The sequence below is a fragment of the Simochromis diagramma genome, unplaced genomic scaffold (assembly GCF_900408965.1).
Source record: "Simochromis diagramma unplaced genomic scaffold, fSimDia1.1 OVJJ01000343.1, whole genome shotgun sequence".
NCBI lineage: Eukaryota > Metazoa > Chordata > Actinopteri > Cichliformes > Cichlidae > Simochromis > Simochromis diagramma.
In genome coordinates this window covers 14,899,736-14,924,192 of record NW_024386831.1, presented here as the reverse complement: position 1 = coordinate 14,924,192, position 24,457 = coordinate 14,899,736, and the positions used below count along the sequence as shown (strand labels likewise).

At 41.1% G+C, this 24,457-nt stretch overlaps 1 protein-coding gene across 2 annotated transcripts in view; it reads left to right on the top strand.

The window, feature by feature from the left end:
- The window catches only part of myo3b (myosin IIIB), a 70,144-nt gene extending 46,023 nt beyond the window's left edge, over positions 1–24,121 (top strand). For both annotated transcript variants that reach the window (XM_040028130.1, XM_040028131.1), the window contains exons 28-37: positions 242–353; positions 492–654; positions 1,089–1,169; positions 2,595–2,691; positions 3,993–4,044; positions 4,989–5,112; positions 15,247–15,347; positions 15,726–15,772; positions 16,178–16,333; positions 23,630–24,121. In XM_040028130.1, coding sequence (XP_039884064.1) covers positions 242–353; positions 492–654; positions 1,089–1,169; positions 2,595–2,691; positions 3,993–4,044; positions 4,989–5,112; positions 15,247–15,347; positions 15,726–15,772; positions 16,178–16,286 — 886 coding nt within the window. In that variant the 3' untranslated portion in view covers positions 16,287–16,333; positions 23,630–24,121. The remainder of the gene's footprint in view (positions 1–241; positions 354–491; positions 655–1,088; positions 1,170–2,594; positions 2,692–3,992; positions 4,045–4,988; positions 5,113–15,246; positions 15,348–15,725; positions 15,773–16,177; positions 16,334–23,629) is intronic.
- The last annotated feature ends 336 nt before the right edge of the window (positions 24,122–24,457 follow it).

The following is a 24,457-nucleotide window of genomic DNA, read 5'->3' as shown; positions in this document are numbered from 1 at the left end:
TTTTCACTTAACTCAGTGTTTTATCCAACATTGATTTTATTGTGTTATGCTTTTTGAGGACGTAAAAACTATGTAACAAAGTAACGACTTCCTGTGCAAAGATAATGCTTAGTTTTTATATTTATCAGCTCCAAATACTCCCAGATTTTTTTTTAAAATAATAGCAAAACACAATATCTCTGCTTGAGTAACTACATTTGTTCAAAGGTGTCCTTTTTCTCTTCATTGTCTCCTCTTCCAGATATTACTATCTTGCATTTCGGGCTCACGAGATGCCTGAAACTAGCAAAGAAAACGCTGCTGTCATACTGGAGAGGGCCAAATTAAAAGACTGGGTGCTGGGAAAGACAAAGGTGGGGTTATTTTTAAAACAAAAAGTTTAATATTGAAGTTATTTTTATTTGTAAAAGACATTAAAATTTGTAAAGACATAAAAGAAATAGACATAATCAAGCTTTGGATGTCCTAACCAGAGCAAAATGTCCTGTCAGGTTTTTCTGAAATACTACCATGTGGAACAACTGAACCTGCTGCTGCGGGAAGTAATAGCTCGGGTGGTGGTGATGCAAGCTTACACTAAAGGCTGGCTCGGGGCCCGGCGTTATCGAAAAGAGAAGGAGAAGAGAAGCCGTGGGGCCACAATCATCCAGTCAGGTACGCTGGTTTTGATTAAACAGTAAACAGGATGAGCGATTATTCAAACTTAAGTCAAAAATATGAAAAGAAAAATGAGTTGTGATATATTCTTTTATCGCTCGTGATGAAACAGGTGCAAATTTGATGTGAGGTGGTTTCTTAATGACATCTAGCCTATTATGTGCCTGTGAGTCTTCATAAAAGAGATAGTTTGATAACCACAGCTTGACCTATGAGGGTTAAGAGCAATGCTTCAGAGCAGACAATAAGACCTCAGAGAGTTCAAAGGGATCCATCCCTCTGCCACCTGGTTTAGCAGTGTTTTGAAGTGGGATCTTGTGTAGTATGCGCAGTCTATTTTGTTTCACAGAGGTAGGTCAGCAATCTCTCGCACACACACACACACACACACACACACACATACACACACTGTCTCTTTCTTTTCCCCTTAGCCTGGAGGGGCTATGTTGCTCGGCAGAACCTCAAGCAAATCAAAAAAGAGCGGGAAGAGGCAGCTGTCCGCATACAATCAGGTAAAGAAATGTTTAAATTTTCAAGTTCAAATATTCAAGTGGAGACATCTGGAATTTCTCACGCGGCCCCATGTCCGGTGGAAATTCGCGCCACTGTTTTCATACATTTTCAAAAGGAAACGGGATAAAGGCCTGGAAACCTTACATCTTTGTGAAACACCTTTTTGATCTCCATGAGTGGCCTACGAAATAGTAATAATTAATTAATAATGCATACAGAAAAGCTTTTGAAAGTTTGGGCAGCATTTGGTCCCCATGTTTCAGAAGAACAGTGCATACTGAGATCCTTTTTTTCCTTTCATCTCTTTCCCAGTAAAGGCAAGAGAGGGGCTTATCCCTTCTGTTTCCTCACGACTTCCTCTCTCAAATTCCTGGCCTATTACACAGCTCTCACATACCAGAAACAAGATGCCTTTTTATACTGTCAACCTTTTCATCTGAAATGTAAATTAATTCTTACTCAGTGTGCCTTGACGAAGATCAAAGTGGGCACATTAACCTTCCCAGCCCCCCTCCCCCTCCTCGGAGGCTCTCACTGGAGGACAAGGGAGGGTGCCAAAAGGGGCAGGAGAGAGGAGGGCAGGAGGGAGGAGATCTGGCATTGTTTCCCCTGGCTCTCCTAAGGGCTGCCCTCATCTGGCACATGGAGCATCTCAGTCGCCTGCACACCTTGTGTAAATGTCCTCCATTAAACCCTTGTAAATAAAGCTGCAGAATGGGTAAACATGGTTTTGGTGTTGGGAAAGCCTCTCTGTCGCCGCTGTCTTTCTTTTTAGAGAAGCGTGTTTGTGTGTGGCCGCCGGGGTTCGGGAAGGGGATGGAAGGCGGGGTGGGGGGAGAACCTGAACCTGACATAAGTGGGGCCTCAGCCCCCCGGCGGAGCACTCCAGCACATTCACTTTGTGTGTTCTCTGCAGCTTATAGCCTTTGAGGTGGGCTGCATTTGCATTCTGAAAATAAACAGATGCCTTTCAAATGTATGAGCCTGGTGGCTTCTCAGATCTCAGCGGGGCCTGGGGGACATGCTCACCATCGATCAGATTAGACCATGCAAAATAGAACCATTGCTCAACAATGTACTTGAGCCTTCTTTTCCTGTGCATATAATTTTACCAGAAAAACACAAAGCCCGTCGACGGAGTAAGTCAGCAGGCTCCTTTTACCATCCGTCTGAGCTCAGTGTGTCTCAATAATCGCACAAAGTTTCCTCACTGCAGCGCCACAGACCATATATGCATGCTAAACACATCTCACTTCCTCGCGGGTGAATCCAGAGTTTCTTAATACAAAACTGTTTGGTGCTCCTGATTAATATATAATAAATACACTTTGTGTGTAATTGTGTGAGCATGCAACATGTATATGAGGACAGGGGTGAGGCATTTGACCATTTGACAGCGTGTCTGGCATTCATATCCTGCGCAGCTTACAGGGGCCATCGGGTGCGTCGGGACTGTGGACCCCAGGAGCACAGATGTCACCCTGAGGCTGGAGAAAAGACCACCAAAGAGGAGCATTTAGGGTGAGCTTTGACATTTGTTGTCCTTCAGCATCTGTTCTCATTGGTCTCATTTTTCCTGTACTTTGATTTCTTTTGTAATTTCATTTGCTCCTCATTGCACAGACAATAGTCCACCAGTAGCCATGGCTGACTGAGCAAGAGGCCTCCCATGCTTGCCATTCATCTTCAGCCTTTGCTGGATGAGCTGCTTTTGCCTCATAATGAACTGCTGTTTCACCCAAAGGAGAAAGCTCCTCCCTGTGCACCACCTCTTTCAGTTTTATAAACGTAATAAATAACTTTCCACCAAGATAGCACACTTGTCTGACCACAAGCGGGGCTGGGTGCTGCACTGGTGTCCAGATGTACGAGCTTGTGTTTATTCAGCATATGGGCAGGCCAGACATTAAGAAAGTATTTGCTAAGCGGGGGAGCAGCCACTGAATGAATAGCGGCACACGAGGTGTTGATGGCAGCTTTTACCTTTTTTTTGTCACTAAAAAAAGTCTCTAAGCATCCTAAAAATTGTTTTAAGTATCCCCGAATGATTTCAGACCTTTGACATTAGCTCTTAGAAAGAAAGCCGTAAAATTAGAGATGCATTGCATATCTTGTTTAAATCTTCTGCGACATTTTGGTCAAGGTTGCGCATTTCTCTCCCGACTCCAAAACTCCAAAATACTAGATTTACACATCTGAAAATGTTATGCTCGTTGTATACTCAAACCGAGCAGAGCCTCATCTGGGGATTTTTCTCTCCATGTTTACAATCATATTCCTTGGTGGGAAAAAACTTCAAACCTCCACTTAACAATTCTGTTTAATCAGTGTTGGAATCTCTCCATATATATTTATTTTGACATGATCTGGCCCATTTTCCTGCGGTAAGATTTGTGTTCTCACCTACATGCTGTTCTTTTCCCTTTTGATACCCCTCCTGTCTGCCATGCATGAATTCTGTGTTTGCATCCAAACAGCAGAGCCTCCGGTTGCATTGCCAGTTCCAAACTGGATGAGATTTTTGTTGTTCTAGACCCGAAGCATGACTACCACTGGCTCGCGGCATTGTGCGTGCAGATGTTGTCTCGTTGGTGTTTGCTTTTTAAATAATGCAACATGAGCGAACGGGCGCAGAAACACATCGGCTCTTTTTTTGCTCCGCAAATTGCATAATCATAAAGTGGAGATGTTTTAGGAGCAAAAAAGACAAATAAAAATCATCCTCAGCTCTGGATTTCTTTGTAATAAGCTGATGCAATATGCGTTATTTTGCAGTGATCATTTTCGTTCATTTTAGTTAAAAGTGCGTCTTAATTTCACAGGTACAGCCCGGACAACAAAGAGGCAGACGGAGATTACACCCATAAAAAAGATGTAAGTAGCAGAATATCAATGAGCATTTTCCTTATGCCTTACTAGCTGTGTATGTAAAAAATAAAATAAAATAAAACAATGCTGCTCCTCTACAAAGCAGCTTTAACCCAGATTATTCTTTGGGAATTTTTTTGAGTCCTTGAGACAAAAGAGTTCTCTTGCTCCAACCTCCATCTCAGCGGAGAAGAAGACAGGGTGGTACAGGAACGAGAGAATCAAAAGGCTGGAAATTCACGGCTGAGAATAAATGCTCGCTCTTCCCTGAGGTGATTTGTCTTTGCGCTCTTCTTTCTACAGATGTTAGACCCCTTTTTTAGTAAAGACCTGAGGTTCTTTGGTAGCACTTTGATATCCTGCTCGGATTCAATATGTGAAATAGAAGAGCCACTCCGTGACTTGGAGCACATCACAGTCTTTGAAGTCTGATCCAATTTTTGCTGCTCACCATTTGATGTTGAAAGGATGAAATGAGGAAAATGTACAGTTTTTGCCAGTAACTCTGCTGAGCATATGTAAGATTAAAAAAGCAAAATCCTTTGGAGGATGTACTTAGAAATGTTAAGCAGATTAATACTTTCCTATAGCTCTTTTATTCAAAGATAAAATTAAATATGAGAGGAAGTCTGTATGTGCTGTTTTTCACCCTCTCACAATTAAGTCAGTGTGGTGCTGTTTGCTAGGAGGTAGGGCTAGTAAAGGGGGGGATATGCAATTGCATTAGCATTTGATTAACATTGCAAAGCACATTAATGGGTTTGAGTTATATGAGTGCCAAATTGTAAATTGTAAATAAATGAATACAACATCTACATGACTAAATTGAAAAAAACCAAAACAACAAAAAAAAAAAAACGCATTACAGGGCATGCTTTAACTTGTATATATTCATTCAGTGCTTTCATTGACATTGCTCTTCTGGGTGTGTTTACGCCTCCTCTTTCAAGGTTGGCCCTGACAGCCAAGACAGACAAGTGAAAGACATCAAGAGAGACAAAGGCAGAGCAGAAGACATTGTAACGAAGCCGTGCAGGGAGACGGCAAGGCTGCAAGACACGCAGTGTAAACAAGGTAAGCCCGAGCACAGAGCTGGCGGGTGCAGGTAATTACACAAAGAGACAGCAGAAATCCCGCTTTAATGGATAAAGTGCCATTTTTAATACGAGACCCCTTTCAACCTTTCATCCCAGCCAATCCCCTGCTGCCATTCTTTGTTGACAGCAAAAAAGAGCGGCATTATGGGCGATCATTTCTGTGGTATTTTAATAACTCAGGTCAGCTCATCATAAACGTCTCAAGGCAAGTGGAGGGGGGGGGAGTTTCGAAGTGGCACGAGCACTTCAAAGCTTTCGTTCTCCTGCATGGCGGGCCCTTCACTAAGGATCTCATCAGTGACTCTAATAGACCTGCACAGTAACGGTGACACGAAAATACACAAACCCTGATTTGTTGAACATATGTTTGGTTTGCTTTTTGCCCCAGGCGACGAATTACATTAATTCCTGCTGCCTGGAAGGCTGAGTGGGTGGCTGTGCAGGGGGCCTCTGATTACGGCCGTCACCCAGCCCACCGCTAGGGTAGCCTTGGTAATGGGGCCCGGCCCTTCATTAATGTTATTAAAGGGGTATGAGGTAAGAGACCGAGGTGGAATAGTGTTTAGCGTTGCGGCTGAGAGATTATGGGGATTAGACATGATAATGTAACACAGACAGGGCTCTCCAGCAGGCCCGGGATTAGTGTCAGCACGCCACAGCAGGTCTGGGTTAGATAGCGGCTAATTCGGTAATGCTGCATACAGGTGACCCCCGCTCCCAGGCATCACTGCCGCTGAAGGGAGGCAGTGTTTGATGAATTTATAATGTCAAAGTGATTATTGAGAGGAAACATGGCGGTGAATGTGAGGGTATTTTGCCTAAACTGGCGCTTTGCTTCGTTTTTTTCCTCCAGTCGGTCCACATGTAAGTTTAAAATAATAGCTGAATGATTTTCTGTTTTTTTTTTGTTTTTCTTTACAGTTTAAAGCCCAAGAATTTGTTCAAATGTAAAACAATGAATTCATAGCATCATTGCATCAATAATAAAGCATGCCCACAGTAAGGCTTCGTGGGTATACCTGTAAAGATGGCTTGTGTCAAATTGCTTTCTTTCCTAGATTAAGTAGTTTGAAGGACATTTTTGGGCGGTGCGAGGTGAAAGGAGAATAAAGCCACTACAAGCAAATAAGCAATGCAAAGAGATTAAAAAGAAATGCAGAAGAAATGCTTCTGCAATTGTTTAAGCATCCTTTGATTGCTATGCATAAAATGTCCATCCTTAAGAAATTAAAATGCAAAAGTAATGTTTCTGGAAATGTTCCTCTTTATTTGTAAATAATAAAAAAAAAGCAGGTCGCTCATGTGCACTGAAGAAAAATTACACTTGATTTTGGATCACTGTGAAACATTGTACAAAAGACTTTTAGGGTTCATGTTGATGTAACAAGGGGATTTTTGCAGTGATCTTGCAACCTCTGAGATTTATCCTGGGGGTAAATGAAGGTTAGTCTTTTAGTCTCTTTTCCTGCAGCACATCAAACTCTAATGCTTTTTTTAAGTAGGTAAGGTGTAAGTTTTTTAGATCTGACAGTTCAATTATGTTGAAATTTTCAACAGAAAAAATAGCCTGGACTAATTCCTTAGATATTATATGTGGAGAGATTTTCAGGTATTCATCATTGCCTCTTTTCCTGCTTCATTTATGTTCCTGCTTGTGGCTCTGACGTCTTTCAGGAAACCCCATTTGAATATGTTGAGGGAGGCCACAGTGGCTCATGCACCCAGGGCACACTTTGATCCCTGCAGATCTGAGGGTCTTTTTTTTTCATCCCGAGGTTGAGCGAGTCATGGAAGCCTTGCCCTGCCAGATGTTTGGAGACCAGACTTCTTCCTGTGTCTCATCCTGCCGTCGCCTCTGGTGATCGCATTGGTTCTCTCGGGCTAGAGTTCGACCTGGAGTGTTTCAGGACACCAGTAGAGGGAAAAAAAAACAGAGAATTAACCGTGGTAATCGAATTACTCCACCCCTCCAGACACCCGCGCGCTCTCTACACGCTGCTCCCATTAAAGCCAAAACACCAGGGCGTGACCTGGAACCTCTCAATGTGTTTGACGGACGTTGGGTCTTTCCTGCATGATTTTAAAAAGCCTGGTGTTCAACTGAGAGATCTGTTTCACTGTGTATCCGACACCAGGCTAAGCGACTGTTCTCCCTCTTTAGGCAGATACCCACAGTGCTGTATTTTATGATGGGGAGAGAGCATTAAAACACTTTGTACTCCAGGCGCTCGCAGTTGTCTTCAACACCAACCTTTGATTTTTCTTTTTTTCTCTCTCTCGCTCTCTCAGCGGAAAAAGTTACACATACGCAGTGTTGTCTTGTAAACTACACGTTCAAGGCGATGTCACCTTCCGTCACCTGTCTCCTGAGCACTAAATATTAATGCAACATGTTTGGAAATGAGTCACAGAGATGTGTGCAGAAAGAAAGCCTTTGCTAGCAAGCAGCAGATATGATCAGAGCGCTGCTTATGCTCCTCAGCGTGGTAAACAGGATGGTGCCGAGGATCAGTCAGAGCTGACTTTATGGTTTATGAAAGCTGAGCTACTTATGTTAACAGGCTTTTTGAAGATTATAGTTGTGGTAAACATACATGTCAAGAGAGAGACAGTGATAAAGTGGGGCTACGACACAGCCCAATTACCTCTGTGCCTCAGAAGATGGTTAACCTGCTGGCTTGAAAGGATGAAACAAGAAGAAGAAAAACAGGAAAATAGTTAAAGTAATGTCTTAATGGTTATAGTTGCATCCCCTCTGCACAGAACACGGTACAGTCAATAAGAATTGATTTGGGTTGTTGCTCTGAGCTGTTTCTGTGCTTTATAGCTGCAGCTGGGAGCGCTTGTTGGAAATGTGGGCGCAGTTTTTCCCCACACTGAGGTCATCCCACACTCACAAGAACATTTCACTTTCCTCTCCGCCTGCTCCTTCTCTCAGCTCTTAAACGTCTTCCCGCATGTCCTCCCACAAGGTTTGCAGCCACCAGGTGCTGCTCCACAACGCCCCCCCCATACACCAACACCATCACCACCAAAGCAGCATCACGGTATCAACATGCATCTGCCAGACAAATGATCCACCCTCTCCATGTTCTCTAGACAAATACTCTCCCTCCCTCTCGCTGTCTCTCAGCCTTTTGATTTATCTGTCTGTCTCCACATATCGCCGCGTCTCCACCGGATGCCTTCAGTTTTAGGCAAATTACAGGCTCGACGTAGCGGCAGCAGAGATTTGGAAGGGATAGGAAAGACTCAACTTAACGGAAGGAGTTGCCTCTGTCTGACGCTACCTACGTAATCCTCTTAATGTCAGTGGGAGTAGTTAACAGGATGTACTTCCAAACTACTCATCATCACAATTCCAACAGAATAATCTCCTCAGACATTAAAATCAAGGTGGAAAACGATGCTCAGAGTTCTCTGTGATTTTTCACATGTCGATTGAGTCACTTGGTGTACTTTAGCAAACTTTTCCAAGCACAAAATGTTATTAGGTTGTTATTGTACTAATTTTATTTAGCAAAATTTGCTGGTATTCCACTGATCAAGAGAGAAAAGGCTCAGTGCCCTTCATTTCCATATTTAATCTGTTTTTGGCTTTTCTTGTCATTCATCTCTCCCTCATCGTTCTTTATTCTTTTTTACTTGTCCTTCTTGGTCAGGGTTATAGATTACATGTATTAAGCTTGTGACAAATGATCGACTCCCACAATCAGATTTCTCCTCCTAGCAAGCATTTTTGTCAGGAGTCAAAGTTCCAAAAGTTGCTGTCAGTGGAAATGATTGATTTCAGTGTGAAAAATTGCTTGTAAGTAACAACATCCTCTGCTTGCACTAGTGAAAACAGATGAGGATCTGTCCCCTTTTTCTGCATTATCTGCGAGGCTTGATCAGTTCGGCTTCTAATTTAAAGCACATGACTGGCTATTAAAGGAATGAGAGAAAGTTCTGGAAATGCTCTTCCACTTTGCATATCTGGTTTGGGTCTTTGTTTGCAAGTTAAGAATAATATCTGTTACTGTTTGCGTGCATGTGTGTGCACGTTTGTGTGCATGCTGTCTGGGCTAATGTGTGCGTGGATGTGTGTGAAGAGGCGGTTGTGAGGTAAAGAGAGGGGTCTGGATTGCACATGCCTCATTTAGACATCAAAGGCCTCTGCTGATGATTTTTCCTTATAATCCATGCCTTTTGGTGCCTCTGCTCTCTCCATCTGAATAAACAAAACCCGAGCGGTTCTCTGTGGTCTGGGAGAAGTCAGGTGATTGCAGCACGTGACTTTGGAAGTAAATCGATACATCTCTAATTTATTCCACTAAAAATCCCTTTTAGCGGCTCTTTTATGTTGTTTCTGAAGAGCGTTCTGATTTTCAAGGGATTTCAAAGTGGTATTTAGAGATGTAATACGTCTCATCTGCTAGTCTTTGAAAATAAAAGAAGTACCTATCTCCCAAAAAAAAAAAGAATTCTTTTTATCTCAAGAAGCAAACATGTACAATATGTAAGTCTTTCACCAAGAAGAGCAAACACTGCTTGGCTTTCTTTTGATAGGGAGAAATCAATATTGCATGAAACTTACTGCCTCTGTATTCCCAGTTGGCTATTATTCCTCCCCACCCCAAACAGCAAACGTTACCCACGATCATTTAGCAAACCCTTGGTGTGAGCCGCTGCCTGACCCCTTCCCAGCTCTGCCCGCCCGTGTCCAAGCTGCGCTCCCATGCCAGAAGCCAGTTTGGCAGGCTCCCTGCCTGTAATGTATCTGCAGGAGCAGCATTCCTCTGGGGCTGGCCTGGATCAAATGACAATGATTTCCCAAATGGAGGCACAGAGATGGGAGGCCTGACCCATCCTCTGATCTGCTACACGCTCTGATCGCTGCAGGTCAGGATGGATAAATTGTGAGGCTAAACCTCCTGTGAGATCTGCAGGGTTAGATACAGCACCTGAGAGATAAGAACTGCATCCGTAGAAACAGACACATTAATATCTCATCAATGTCAGTAGGAAAAAAAATGTCTTAGTAGAAACTGATAAAATAATAAAGCTGCTGAGAGATTTTGCAACATTTTCCATTAAAAACATCAAAGAGTGCAGTCGTTGTTGTGTGACTGCAGGTACTAAACTACAAGGTCATTGTCCTACATGATCATTTTTTTATCATGTAGGCCCTTATTTTCCAAATTCACCACCTCTGCCACATTTCAATAAATTTTTATTGAAAGTTCTACGTCACCATCCTGACAAAGAGGAGCTGTAAAAGAGCGAATTCCAGTGCCAGTACCCTATCCCACAAATCTGAAGTAAGCGATCCCGAGCCAATGCTGAATATTTTTCTTCTTTTTGCACAAATGCCACCTCTCAACCAAATTTCATGAAATCCATCTGAGTAGCTTTTACATAACTTTGCAGGAAAACAGACAAGGTTCCACATTTGGCTTCTGCCTTGATAGTGGTATTTGCAGTAAACACAGCTTCGGTTGTAGGGAATGTAATTTGGAGGTATTTAGTCTTTTCGTTTTAGATCAGTTAATACTTTTCACCTACTGTGACATTTGCTGGGAAAAAAGATATCCTCAAGGGGTTAGAATCTATCCTGACCTGAACACTATTAAAACAAAATTTTCACTAGCTGTTGAGAGTTGTGGGGGGATCGGCCAACGAACAGATGTTGTCATTCCTCGCAGTACGACTAAAAGTGATGCAGAGTTTTGTTTGTTTCGCAAAGCCGTTTGAAGCTCATGTTTACAGACACCAACTGGTAGAAAACAGTGTTTACATTTATTTATCTATTTATTTAGCAGGATTTATGTTAATTAGCTGCAGCTGAGTAAACTTACTGGCCACAGTTTTCTTTACAGCCAGTCATCGGGTTTAGCTTTCACTTGCTACAGTTCTTGGGACACAGTTAAAGCATCAGCTAAAGAAACCTATTATGCTCATTTCCTACCCTATATATTTTTTTTTAAATGTAAAAGAATAACTGACTGAGAAAGACTCACAGTTTAAAGTAATCCTTGTTCATCTCATAGTAGGCCTTGGCATGGCCCCCTGAGACTTTTTACCTCCCTTTCCCTTCAGCCCAGCTTCTTTCTGATTGGCTGTCCCTCGCGAACAGAAGATTTGAACAGCAGGTGGGTAGGACTGCTGTGCTCACAGCAAGAGCCGCGTGCCTGAGAAGACAATATTGAGGATATTCATAAACAGACATATAAAAGCACGAGTAGAAAAAATAGAAAAAAAAAAAGAAACAGAGCTTCAAAAGCAGACTGATGTCTGAGCTTTTGGCTCACAGGGATTATTTGTACATACTCTGGCCTCATTATTATCTTTAGCCGTGTTTATAAGGAGTATCCAAAGCTGTAACTGTATATATATATATATATATATATATGTACATGTAAAGAAAGAGGAAAGACATAAATCCCCTTTAATTTAATTTCACTTGAGGTTTCCAAATGTTGTTTTTCTGCATTTTCAACATAATCTATGAATCACTCATGTCATCAGGGAATTGGGTATTGTCCTAATTGCACTATATGCAGGTAAGAGTTTGCATTATTCTTAAATACTTGTGGACGTGCTGTCACAGCTAATGTGTTTTGTTGAAAGCACAGAGTACGCAGTCTGTTTCATAATACGATTTAATTTCAAAAGTCTGTTCAAGGACGTTAGGATTCATTATTTGTGATTGAGGGCTTTGATGCAATTTCAGGGGAATAAAACATTTGCTTATCAAAACCATTTTCTGCATCATTAGCAGAACAACGTCCTACATACAGACATTGTTTAACTGAGACGTAAAGTGTGAACATTTTATTTGTGCTGATTTTTCTCTTCGTTGCAGCATGTCATGCTCTTTCAGGTTTCAAAGGCTAAGCAAGAGCATAATGTCCAATTAATTTTAATGTGAGACTAAAACCTAAGTGCTTCTGATGCATCCAAACACAGCTGCTTTTTTTTCCTGAGCTATTTGCCTCAGTACATGAGATTTCTTCCAAATATTCTCAAATACTCAGGGGTAACGGGGATCCACATAGCGGACAGCTAGCACCTCTGAGGCATGGGTAGATAAGATTCACGGTAAAAGTTGGCTAATATCTCAAAACTGACAGGAACTTTCTGGGCATTTACAAAGTGTGACTTTAGTAAACCTGTGCTGGTTTGAATAACATCAAGAAAGCCGAGGAAAGATTGAAGGGGTGGCGGGGGATCCTGCTCTTTGATGTATAGGATTGAGATGTGATGAGGTCTGTTCAAAGTGAGTACAAAGTAGTGTTAAGATGGAAAAGGCAAATGCAGCTTTAGTCAAGGTAGAGAAGCAGAGGTAGCAAGACATGATGAAGAAATGTCCTGTCTCACATGAAATGCAGGCAAAGAGGATGAAACGTTGTCAGACATTAAATATAGATGGTGAGCTTTAAAAACACACTTTTGTAACCAATGAACTTTGAAATGCTAAGCAAGGTGTAGTGAGGAAGAGCAGCCAGCCCTTATTACTGTGTTATGTTTGAATATCCACCTTATCACATTTCTAATTGTCTTTGGTAAGCCAATAAGATTTCCCTTTCTGTGGTGCAGTTGGGAAGAACAGCCTTCACACATCTGCAGAGAAGAAATCACTCAGTAAGACAGGATCTGAATGTAGTAATTGCTTTTTATTCCTTTTGACACACTGACCGCAGCTTCCATGTGTCACTCATTTGAGTGGAAATTGGAAGGGTGAAAATCTACGTCTAGAATCCTGCAGACCTGCTTAGTCAGGCTCTTACTGAAGTGTGCACGGTGAAAATATGTATTTATTGGCCATAAAATAGATGTCACTTCTCTTTAAAACCGCTAAAACTTTTAAATGTTAAATTGCATTCACTTGTGTTTGGGTGGCATAACCATAGACCACATATGGGCATAGCCACAGTGACTTCACCCATTGGTTTATGGACTCCCGCTTGGAAGCCTCGACTTTAGCTTTTTTACCATATTGGAAGAAAGGGGAGGCTCTGACTCAGGGGGGAAAAGGGCACTGCACATTCTTACAGCAGTACTTGTCAATTACAAAGTAGCCATGCTCTAAAACATACTCATCTTTATCGTCTCTTGAAGTACAATGGGGGCCACAATTTACAACATGAGCATCAGTTTATATTCTGTAAGACCTAAATCTTGCTATTGAGACTATAAATTTATCAGATAAGTGTTTACCACATACGTAGATTAAGTGAGAACTAAGGCCATTTTCCAATAGACTTCCATAAACTAAGATTCCTTTTTTTTTTACCCAGAGGAGTCGCCCCCTACTGGATATGAGTAAGAATGCAGGTATTACTGCACTGGTTTTACTATGTTGATCTATGGCTTATAAGCTCTGATAGACATGACACTGTAGTATCATCACATTTTTCTCCCTGCAGCCATCCTTCGTCTCATCTAACTAGTGTTTTTTCCCAAAATGTCACCCTGTTGGATTCCACTTTATTTTCCAGTCTTTATTACTTTGTTTGAATTTTACCATCACGCAGAGCTCTCTGCCTCTGCCATTAACACTTTGACATTTTCACTAATTTCAGTTGTGGTACACTGGAAATTGCCACCTGACCCTAATAGTGTATATTGTCAAATAGTTAATTAATTCTGTGTAGCTAATCATAAGCCTCTGCATACTCGTGTAATCCAGAAAACTATCAATGCTCCACTGAACAATCCTCCGCTGACTACTACTGCTGCAATTAGTAGATGTATAACTGATCAGCAGCACACTTTTTGATGTTTCCTTTAATAGGTTATTAATATGGAATTGGATAGAAACAGGCAGTTTTGCATTTTGGAGAATTGTTTTCTGGTTATTAAACTACCACACGTTTCTGGGTAATAAGTCACAGCATTAAACACAATATGTACTCTGTTACCTTTATTTATTCTAAGAAGAATGCTGCAGGCATAAGTCAGCATTAATTCCAGCACTGTGAATAGTATCCTTATGTGTTAAACCATCAACTAATATTACTGTTTTATGAGATTAAGGCCACAAGTTAGTATTTTAAATTTTTAATGCACAGATATTAACATTTTATTGTTAGCAGGTCCTGTTGTTACCAATATACTATTATTAACTGATTTTGCTTCATAATCATACACTTGTTTCCACATTATTACACCCACTTTCTACCCTCTTAGTACCAATTATGTGATATTAGTCTTATAACTACTACTATTAACTACTTGGCATGTGGCTCTTTTGTCCTGGCTACCTCTCCTCACACCCAACCAGTTATGGCAGATGGCTGGCCTTCCCTAAACCTGAGTTTTTCCTTCCCACTGTTGCAAAGTGCTTGCACACAGGGGGCTGTCTGATTGTTGGAGTTTCCTCTGTATTGTAAAGAGTTGAATTGGCTATTACTCGGTAATAATCCCTTATTAACCAAAGTAATACAAAGCTAGACTAGAAGGTGCTGCCCAAATGTTTCTCCTCAAACAACAGATACTAAGATTTCTCATCTTGTAAAGATAGTCATTTAATACCCTATAAACTCTTAAGTACCCAAGATTCCAAATACTTATTTTCCATTTGTTACAATCACACATCCATTGAATATTTGCAATGAGCAGTACTCATTACTGAGTGAAATACAGTTAATGAGATTATCTGCACTTTTAAATGCTGACCTACTTTTTCTGTGCCTACATCCTGCAGAGTTGAGTGATCCAGGACTGTCAGCAACAAATATGAGATCTTTCTTAGCTTAAAACTACTGACGTTATTACCAGGATGAACTCTTCTCTGAGTGTGAAGGTGAACTTTTCATGAACGCACGGTGTCACTTCTGCCTGTTTCTTTTGTAATTCGGCTACTACAAACATCCCCCGCTGTGCACCTGTGATAGATGCGGTTTATGTAATAATAATAAGCTGTTATTGAGTCATCTCATCAATGAAATGACATAATCTCACTTAAGTCAATTTAAAGTGTTTCTGTCACTTTTGCGTCACACACGGGCGCCGATTTAAAAAGAAGGCAGAATCGGTTTACCGCCGCTGTCATCATCGTCGGCATCATGTTGGAGCTTGTTGTTGTTTTTGCCTGGTTGGATCACTGCCCTCGTTTCCTCTGTTGCAGGTCCAGTGATGAAGCTGCAGCAGAGAACTCCTCGCCGGCGGGGCCAGCAGCCCAAGCTGCTCAACAGCCCGGAAGACAGCCTGTACTACAACCAGCTAAATGTGAGTTCAAAGTGCCGATAAAGGCCTTTGTCTGACTTTGGTTCCACATGATAATACAATTAAACCTACCTGTGCCAGACCCTGGAGCCCCACCCCCACGCTTCTCTGCCTCTTGTCTTGAACATGTGCTTATGCTCTTTATCTGTTGCTTTCATGTCAGGATGTCTGCCTTCACGGTGAATAATTGATGTGGTTTATCAAAGCTGAGCAAGATGCATGCTTCATCAGACTCACTTGAGCCCTTTGATCAGAAAAAAATTATGCTGTGACTTCTGATATTATCAGCATCTGCTCGCATTCAACACAAAATCACTTTGAATTAAAAATTAATGACTCTCTGCTCATCTTTTGACTGTGTGCTCTTGGCCCTTTCCTCAGAGAACTCTGGATTACCAGGGGAGCAAGAGGAAGCCGAGAAAACTTGGGTAAATAACTGCTTTCCTACTTACAGCAACTCTAAACAGAGCAGGCCCTTTGTGGAATAGGAAAATCCAGAAATGGAGTTGTTTTCTTATAATGTAAATGGAGAGCCGAAAATAACAGGGTTTTTATGAGGAGATGCTCTGCGTCATTGGAGAGGGGGTTACATATTAGGGCCTTTGTCATCATGCTAATTTTAACTGTTGAAGGTCTGCACTGTGCCTGTACTGTAATTGACGTTCTATTTCAGAGCAGTATGCTTAAGCAAACACCTCATCTCAGGTGCATCTGCAAAATAATACTATTGCAAATGTCTAGCTTTACACAATATTAAACTAAAAAAAGGCACCATTCCTCTATCACAGTAATGTCTCACCACTATCTTTTTGTCTCCTTAAAAAAAATCATAGTCAAATCAAAGTGCTGGATGGAGAAGATGAGTACTACAAATTACTGTCAACTGTGGAGTCGATCCCTGAGGAAGAGCACTCAACCACCGCCCCTACCCACCCTTTCTAGTTGGGCCCCTCGTCAGTCAGAGCTGAACCTTACAACCATGTCAGCCGGTAAGACAGACGCTTCAGACGTGTAGACAGACACTCCAAAGAACATCCTCTGCTTTGGATGTGCTTCGGTATGTGGAGCAAGTAGCAGCGGTGCAGAATAAGCGACCTGCGCGAGCCGTGCCCTCGTCTGCTAATGCAAAGCGATCAGAAGGTGTTTACAGGAGCAATTTGCTCGTCATCAGTGACAGTGTTAGGATAGTTTCTTCCTTCGACTCAGAGTTTGGAACACATAGTTCTACTAGATTCTACTAGACTAGACGTACTAGATTTCTACCTCGTGTGCACAATTTTTCCAGTCTTGTTTTTTCTTTTATTACGATAACTTTAACTCTAGTAAGTTACACATCCGAGCTTCTGTTATATGTGTTCTACTGCATGGTAAAGAATTTTATTTCTAGAGGCTGAAATCCTGCATTTAATCTTCAAATTGCAATAAAAATGGTGCAGAAATTCATAAAAACACACATAAGAGAAGGATAAAGAGGAAGTAACATTGTCCCAAATATCCAAGCTCCACAGGGCTGCATATAGTGAATATTCCTATTGTCCATGTAGCTGTTAATTGGTTTATTGATTGATTCTTTAGTCTAAATAGTTTAGTTTAAAAAAAGATAAAAGGAAGCACGTCTTATATATCCTCTTATATTCATGACTAGATAAATTATAAGCTCATTAAATGGCCATTGATAATTTTCGGTTGTTTTTCTAAGGGTTGAATTGAGCCATCGTTTCTCTGTTACAATGAAGTGCCCCTCATTTTGCAGGCAGTGCGCTGCTCAACTCAGTGGGGTTAACCTGACGTGGAAACATCTACCTATTCCCGAGCATTATGTCTATTGTCTAAGACGGATCCGGAGACAAATCCTCGTGAAACCCAAAACTCTTTCGACGAGTTCTCCCACAGCGAGTTGCCTGTAGTTAAAGGGGCTTTGTGCTGTCTGAGAGCTGGAATCACCACACATAGCTTCACAGAGGCAGAGCTAGAACTCACTTTGAATTTCACCCTAAATACAGGAATTTTCTTTTAAGATGTGAAGTGTCGGAAATGCAGGGCTGGCGAGTTGATTTGTAGAGCTTTTTTTTTTTTTTCTTTTCAATTTGCATATCATTTACTGCATCTCCCTTTGTTGACACCCGAGGGCCTGAGAGGAGATTTTGATCTTAATAGGAAGAGTAGGGTGGTATGACTGAGGATCTCATCCTCCTTATACTCAGCGGGGAAAACATTAGAGCTCTGCCTTGATAGCAAACCCAGCTCCACTTAGGTTCAGATTCACAGGAATCCTGGTGGGTTTAACGAGGTCCAGGGTGTTCATCAAATCCTACAGCTCAATGCTGTGAGGGTCAGACTCGGGTTGAGACACTGAGGCTTTACTACTTTACTACTACAAGCTGTAGTAGTAATCTTTGATTTTCCTTCTTTAACCTCTCAAGTCTCCTTTTAATTTTCTGCATGGTTGACGCTTTTGTCTCTATTTTTTTTGTCACTTGACACCACTGTGGTTTAAATCTGCCGTTTTCCAACCATAACTATGCTGTTTGTTGTTTTAAACAGCCACAGCGTCTTTAGTGGTGATGTGGTTAATCCACATAGGTTTAAAAGTTGCACATACTGTCTCCTGTGAGGAAGACATAAATAGAGGTAGCTAAAAGGTGTTTACATCTTTCAGTAGACTTACTGCAAGGTACGCATATTTAATGTTATTAAGCCTTTGGTTGAGCTGGTCTTGAGCTGATTGAGCTTTTTATAGCATAACGTCAATTGATGAGGGCTTTTTTTCTCTATGCTTTATAGCCTTGTGACAAAGTTTGGGAGTTCAGGACAAAAATATCTGAAAATATTTGTGATATTTATAAATTCTGTTCTGATCCAGATTATTTTTTTAAGTAATGTTTTAAGAATTAGAGCTATAAAATAAAGAAAAACGACAAACTAGCATCACAAGAGGCAGACTGATTAGATATTCTGATGATAGACTGAATTGTGCCCACAGTACAAGGGTCATATAAATTGAGTTATGTATCCCAGATCTCCCAGGAGTACTAGACTACAAAATGTGCCCATTATAAATGAAGACATGTGTTGACAGCCACATATTTGGTGAATTTAAGTGGTGAGAGTATAAATATAATGTATAAATAAGTAAAGTATAAATAGCTGAAATACTCTAAAACTGAACACGGCACAGTTTACAATAAAATACGAAAGGAACATTTTTGGTTTTTCTAAATTAAGATTTTATAATTAAGCTAAAAAAAAAAAACTATTTTTCAGTTTATTGTCATATTTAAGTCCATAAAAATTCAAAGCGTAAAAACCCCGGACCACTGGCAGTGTTATAATGTAGTGTCACAGTTACTTGAGAAGCATTTCACCTCCGGTCGTAGCCACAGATCCTGCAATAATTAAAATCCTCGTTGTGCATTACTCCCTTGCTGGGATAGTTGGTTCCTCTGAAGAGCAGTCTGAAATAGGTCACCCCAGCACCCTGTAGTGCATCTTAAAAGTACACTGAATCAATTAAGTGTGATCATGCTCCCTTGATTATTTTGGCCCTGTTTTACCACAGAGAGGAATTTCAAATAGGCTCGCTAGTTTGAATAACAAGGTTGGACTGTAGTGACAAATGGTGCCAGAGTGGGTGTTTCTTCCCCTGTTTTCCTCTGCCAAATTAACTCCCTGGCTGATTGCCTGCTTTAGCATATGAGAGGAGGTGAGCAGAGGTGTGCGCGTAATTGCCTCGGATAGCTGATTATGTGTTGCAAAAAGGCAAATGTTATGAAATGCTGTTGTCATTCCGATGAGGGATGTTCTGACCTGACGAACCAAACCCCCTGTGTTTGTTTAGCCTCCGGGTCATTTTGGGGGACAGCGGGTAGGTTAGGCCAGCGTTGGAGGCCTGACACCTGTGTTTTCTTTAATACGTTTTTGTAAAAAAAAAAAAAAAACCAAAAAAGCAGCTCCTTCTTGTTTTCCCTCATTAAATCTGACAACATCTGGTGTGCGGGAGAGGACTCCTTTAATGTGGCTAACGTTACTGCTGGTGTTATTCTTGCCATTTTAGCTATTTGCTTCATGTGCTGCACATTCATTAAAGCTACATCCAAGGCAGCTCCAAACACTGTTATCCAAAGTTTTTAAACCACCTTTATGAAAATCGCCTGCGCTGCAGCCTTAACAAATGATGAAAAGCTTTTATTTTCTAAAGAAGCATACTTACCTTTTCACCTAATAGTGATGTCTCACTTCAAAGAGGGAACACGATTAGGCCAACATTGTCCTGTTTCTCTATCCTTTGAGTTCAAAGGGAGAGTTTCGATGCAGCATTTCATGTGCAGCCTTTTCAAATACTGTTTTAATGCAGTTTACGTGCTTTTCATATCCAGATCTGTCACATTTCCACCACACTAAATGTATCTTGCTATATTATGGTTGCATACCATATGTTGGGGTTTTTTGTGAGTAAAGAATTAATGCCTTGCTTCATAATGCAGACTACTAAAATAGCTACAAACTCAGCATTGCAGTGCTGTTTGCTGGCTAGCGTTGGAAAGAGTGACATGCAAGAGTGTCAGCCAGATGTCAGATGCATGTGAAAGGGCAAAAAAAGAGAAACATGCCCTAAGAATGCAGTAATAAAGAAACTTGTTGAGCCGGGTAAAAGCACAGGGAGGAAGAGGAAGAGGAGGAAGAAGGAGATAAAAGAGTCCGTTGAGCACATACATCAAAGGTCTCTTAATGACAAGGGATGCCATTAGGGTTACAGTCGCTTTTGTTTCAGCTTCCTCTCACCTGCAGTTTGTCGAGGGCGCTCCATGCGCTGTTTTTGTTGTTGGCATTTGCATGAATGTAAAATGCATGCATGAGAGGAGGAAAGAGTTTGCTAATCTTACAAGTGACTAAATGTTTTGGTCCAAATTACAGCTACCTTTTCATTTGCAAAGGAGACATCTTACCCTTGATGTGAGAGGGACAAAGCTGGAGAAAGCCAGCATAGAACAATAGGAACAATATAGGGAAAGCTGTTATCCTGTATGCCATGAAATTTATTGACTTAAAAGTTTTTTGGGTGCCTCCGGTGCTGGAATGGGATTTGACAAATCAGAGCGTGAAATTATGATTAGCCCCTCTCAGTTTGTCGAGGGAGCGGGGCACTAGCAGACTTGGCATGGCCAAAGGTGTAACCTGTTTTGTTTTGCCCCAGCATTGCTTTCCCAGATGGTGGGACCAGCTGCCGTTGAATAAACGCTGGACTGGTAACAGTGTGAGAATTACCACGGCCTTGTTTCGGTTTGGGATGCATAGCTGAAAGCTTGTCATTTTTGCCACTGCCAGGAGGAACCGGAGCGGTCACCTGGTGTTCAACCAAACAACCTTGATTGAGGTCACACTAAAGTAGTATACAGTGTAATTGTTTTAATACTTTCCTTATATGGCCCATGAAATACTTTTTTTTACCAGAAGACTCTTAAAATAAAGGTGGACATTTGCAAATTGCTTATAAATTGTGTTTTTTAGTTTATTTGCTCAGTTTTCTAAAGTAGAGAAGTGGCTTAACACAGTTCTTGAATAGAAACAGGGTTTTTTAGGCAAACAAGCTGTAACTATATAGCACATTTCAAACAACTTAAATTAACAACAAAATGGAAATAAGAAATATTTATGTAACACCAATACAAAATTATGAAAGATAGCCATAAAAGACAGGTAGTTAACACAGTATTCATCTTTCATTATTTCAGGTAGATACAATACTTGTGTGAAGAAGGAGGACATTTTTTCCATGCAGATTATTTATCTTTTATTTGTTTTTGCTCCTCCAATATCGGTTAAGTCATACTAACATTAATTTTATATAAATCTGAGCAAATTAAAGATCTTCTAATTAAAGACCCAGGCATTTTTTCATGACTCCTAATACTATTGTACATGGGGGGAAAACAAAGTTCATTTTGAACAACTCTAAAATCTCAAGAATAGCTTAATAAATGCCTCTCTTCAGAAATGCCATTATATCTGCCAGTGTACCAGTTGATGGGGCGATCCACTTTCTCTGTATATTAACTTTCATGGCTAGCTCTGCATAGTAATCATGGCAACATTCAATGATGTATTATTGACTCTCTGAGGTCAGAGCTACTTTGCCTGTTGTCGGTTGGCCTGATCTGAATTTGTTTCTGCCACTGGAAAATAAATAAGTGGATTAAAAATTTGGTTAGTACCTCAAAATTTTGCCTTGCTGACCAAGTATCTTGACATTTTGGCTTACTTCTGATTAACTTGAAATTTTGGGATACATAACTCAAAATTTACAATTTAAAATTTGACTGGCAAAAAAACCTGCAGAGATGTCATATTAATATAAAAATCTATAGAAATACACATATAAAAGGGGGGGGGGGGGGGGGCACTTGCATTGAAACTCCTATAAGGCAAAAACGGCATTAAGCATTGCATAGCTATATAGTGACATATTCTGCCACAATATCTGACAGCTTGTTACGTCTCCTCGAGGGCAGAAGGGGATAACACAACAACTCTGGAAACCCGGTACAGGTGTTATAAAAAAGTTTAATGGCAGCGCGCTCACAAAATAAATAACCCAAATTCAAACAACAAATGCGGGGGAGAAAGGGACAGTTAGGTTGTGCCAAAAAAAACACCAAAAAGACAAAACCAAAACTTAGCTGAGCTATTATCCTAGAAAAACAAAAACAGGGGGGAAAGACTCTAAACCTCAATTCAAAACAAGCTCAAAATTACATGGGTGGCACCAACCTACTTACCTAGTGTTTCTAACAAAAAGACTCTACGTGAGTAAATGTATGGGGTCCCCAAACTTAACTAGTCCACTTTACTCCCACCACAACCATCAAACAAAAGAAAGACAGCAGAGGCGTTTTACACATATGCCAAACAATTCGAAGGAGGGAAGAGAGCCACGCCCAGCCACAGGTCAGTCTCCTTATCAAGGTGTGCCCTCCTGGTTTGTCCAATCAGGGTCTCCCTCCTCTAATTAGTTGGAGATCCCCAAATTGACATCAGGCTGCAGTCTGCGTACCTAAGGGAATGGCAAACAAAAGGAGAGGGAAAGAAAACATGCAGCCTGCAGACACGTAACGCTTTTTGAGGATGACAAGAATTTCTAGTGTAAGGTTCAAATTTCTCACGGTTATGTCGTTGCCACCTGCTGCTTAGTAGATCGTGGAAAAAGGTTATATATTTGTAGCAGCTCACAAACATTTCCAACGAAAGATGACGGTCATATAATAAACAAATGTTTAAAAAGCTAAGTGCAGTAAACTGAAGGGTTGATAGCACTTGATTATCACAGGAGTGTCCATTGGATCTGAGTTTGGTGATTGGAGGTGAGGCTGCTTTATTATAATGTTCCTGGGAGAGCGCCGCAGGCTGTAACTCACTCTGTTCAAGTCTGTACATCATCATCATCATAGAGGGGAGAGAGTTTTCCTCTTTAAGGCTGGACTGGATTAGCACATTCAGGGTGGGCTCAGAGAAGGTAAAACGACCTGTCCCGCCTTACTTGACCCCCAAGCCAACCCTGCACATTGCCAAGGCTTTGCTGTTTGCTCTTGAATATGCAGAGATCCCCGGCTTCGTAGGCCTGGAAGAGGGAGAGAGAGAGGGAAAAAAAAGAGACTTGTATCGCGTTGCAGGGAAAATTAGTGAGACCAAAGTTGGAGTTTCTGTGTGTTGGGGGCTGTGAACAATGGCAGCTTTCTGTCAGACAGCAACTTCAAAGGTCTGCTGAGTGACTGCTCTGAGTTATACTTTGTTGTAGATCACTGAGGAAATTCACAGATGTTTTCTCATACGAGACACCATTATAGCGGCTCAAGTACCCAGTAGCCTCGAGCGCCTCTCCCTCTCTCCCAGTCTTTCTCTGTTTCTCCCACACATTCACACTCCCTCTCACACATGCAGCACCCCATCACCCACCTCCACTCATCCCCAAGTCTCTGATATCTCTTGCATGAGACAGATGTGGAACCTGTTTTCTCTCCAACTGTCCAGAGAATATGGAAAGTTAAAAAGGGCTCGTGTTGTGGCGTCGCCCCGCGACTCTGTCAGATCCTCTCTTCTCGCTGTCAGTTCACTCAAAAATGTCAAGACCGTACACAGCTACACTTTTTCACATCCAAAGTTAGAGGTCAATAGAATAAGGTGGAATTCTCCCTGCTAAAATAGGATGTTAGTGCAAACCTGGGTAAAGATAATGAAAAGCATTTTACATGTACTGCTTAACATCTTTATTTTTCTCTCTTATCCTGCAGATTGCCTTCATTTGTCTTATGGATCAAAACAACCTGCTTCCCAACATCGCACTTGACATCTGTTGTAAATTTATATTTATTTCATGTAAATTGTTGTTTTATAAGAGTCAAATAAATGTGTCTAAATGTTTTTTAATTCATATTTATTACTGATGTATAACGGTATTTTGATATTGTAAGCAAAACAATTTACCCGCCACAAATCTGTTGTTTTATACATTTTTTTCCTCATTTTAGATTGATGAATTATTTCCCTCTCCCCTTTTAGATCAGACACAATAGTTTGGTTACAGCTAATTGTTTCAGCGCGTGCTGGCACTTGCACATACTGTTAAAAACTTATGGCATGAAAAACTTAATGAGTCGTTCTTTCTTTGCCTTAATTGCCCTTTACAGAAATGATTGTCACCTGTTGAACGTCTATGATCCACCCCACTGTTTTCTTTGATTTGCACTGTCAAGAAAGTGTAAAATATATATATATAACTACTATGAGTGTTTTGTTTTTTGTTCTTCTATATACAGATTCCTGAATGCAGGTTCCTGCATATCTGCACCTTGAACGTTATTTCTGATGCTCAGCTCTCCACTTTATACTAGAAAAGGCTGTATGAAGTACATAGTTGGTGCTGACTGAGTCCATGTTCAAACCTTTCCAGGCAGCAAACTGTTGCAGGGGGGGGGGTCCCTCCAAGTTAATTTTACCCATCAAATGCCGCGGGCAGAAATTTCCTTTAGCCAAACTGTCGCTGAGGCGGCCCTGTAAAACTTGAGGCATGGCCATAAGATGGTGACGGTTTGGAGCAAGTAAATTACCTCAGGGACTGG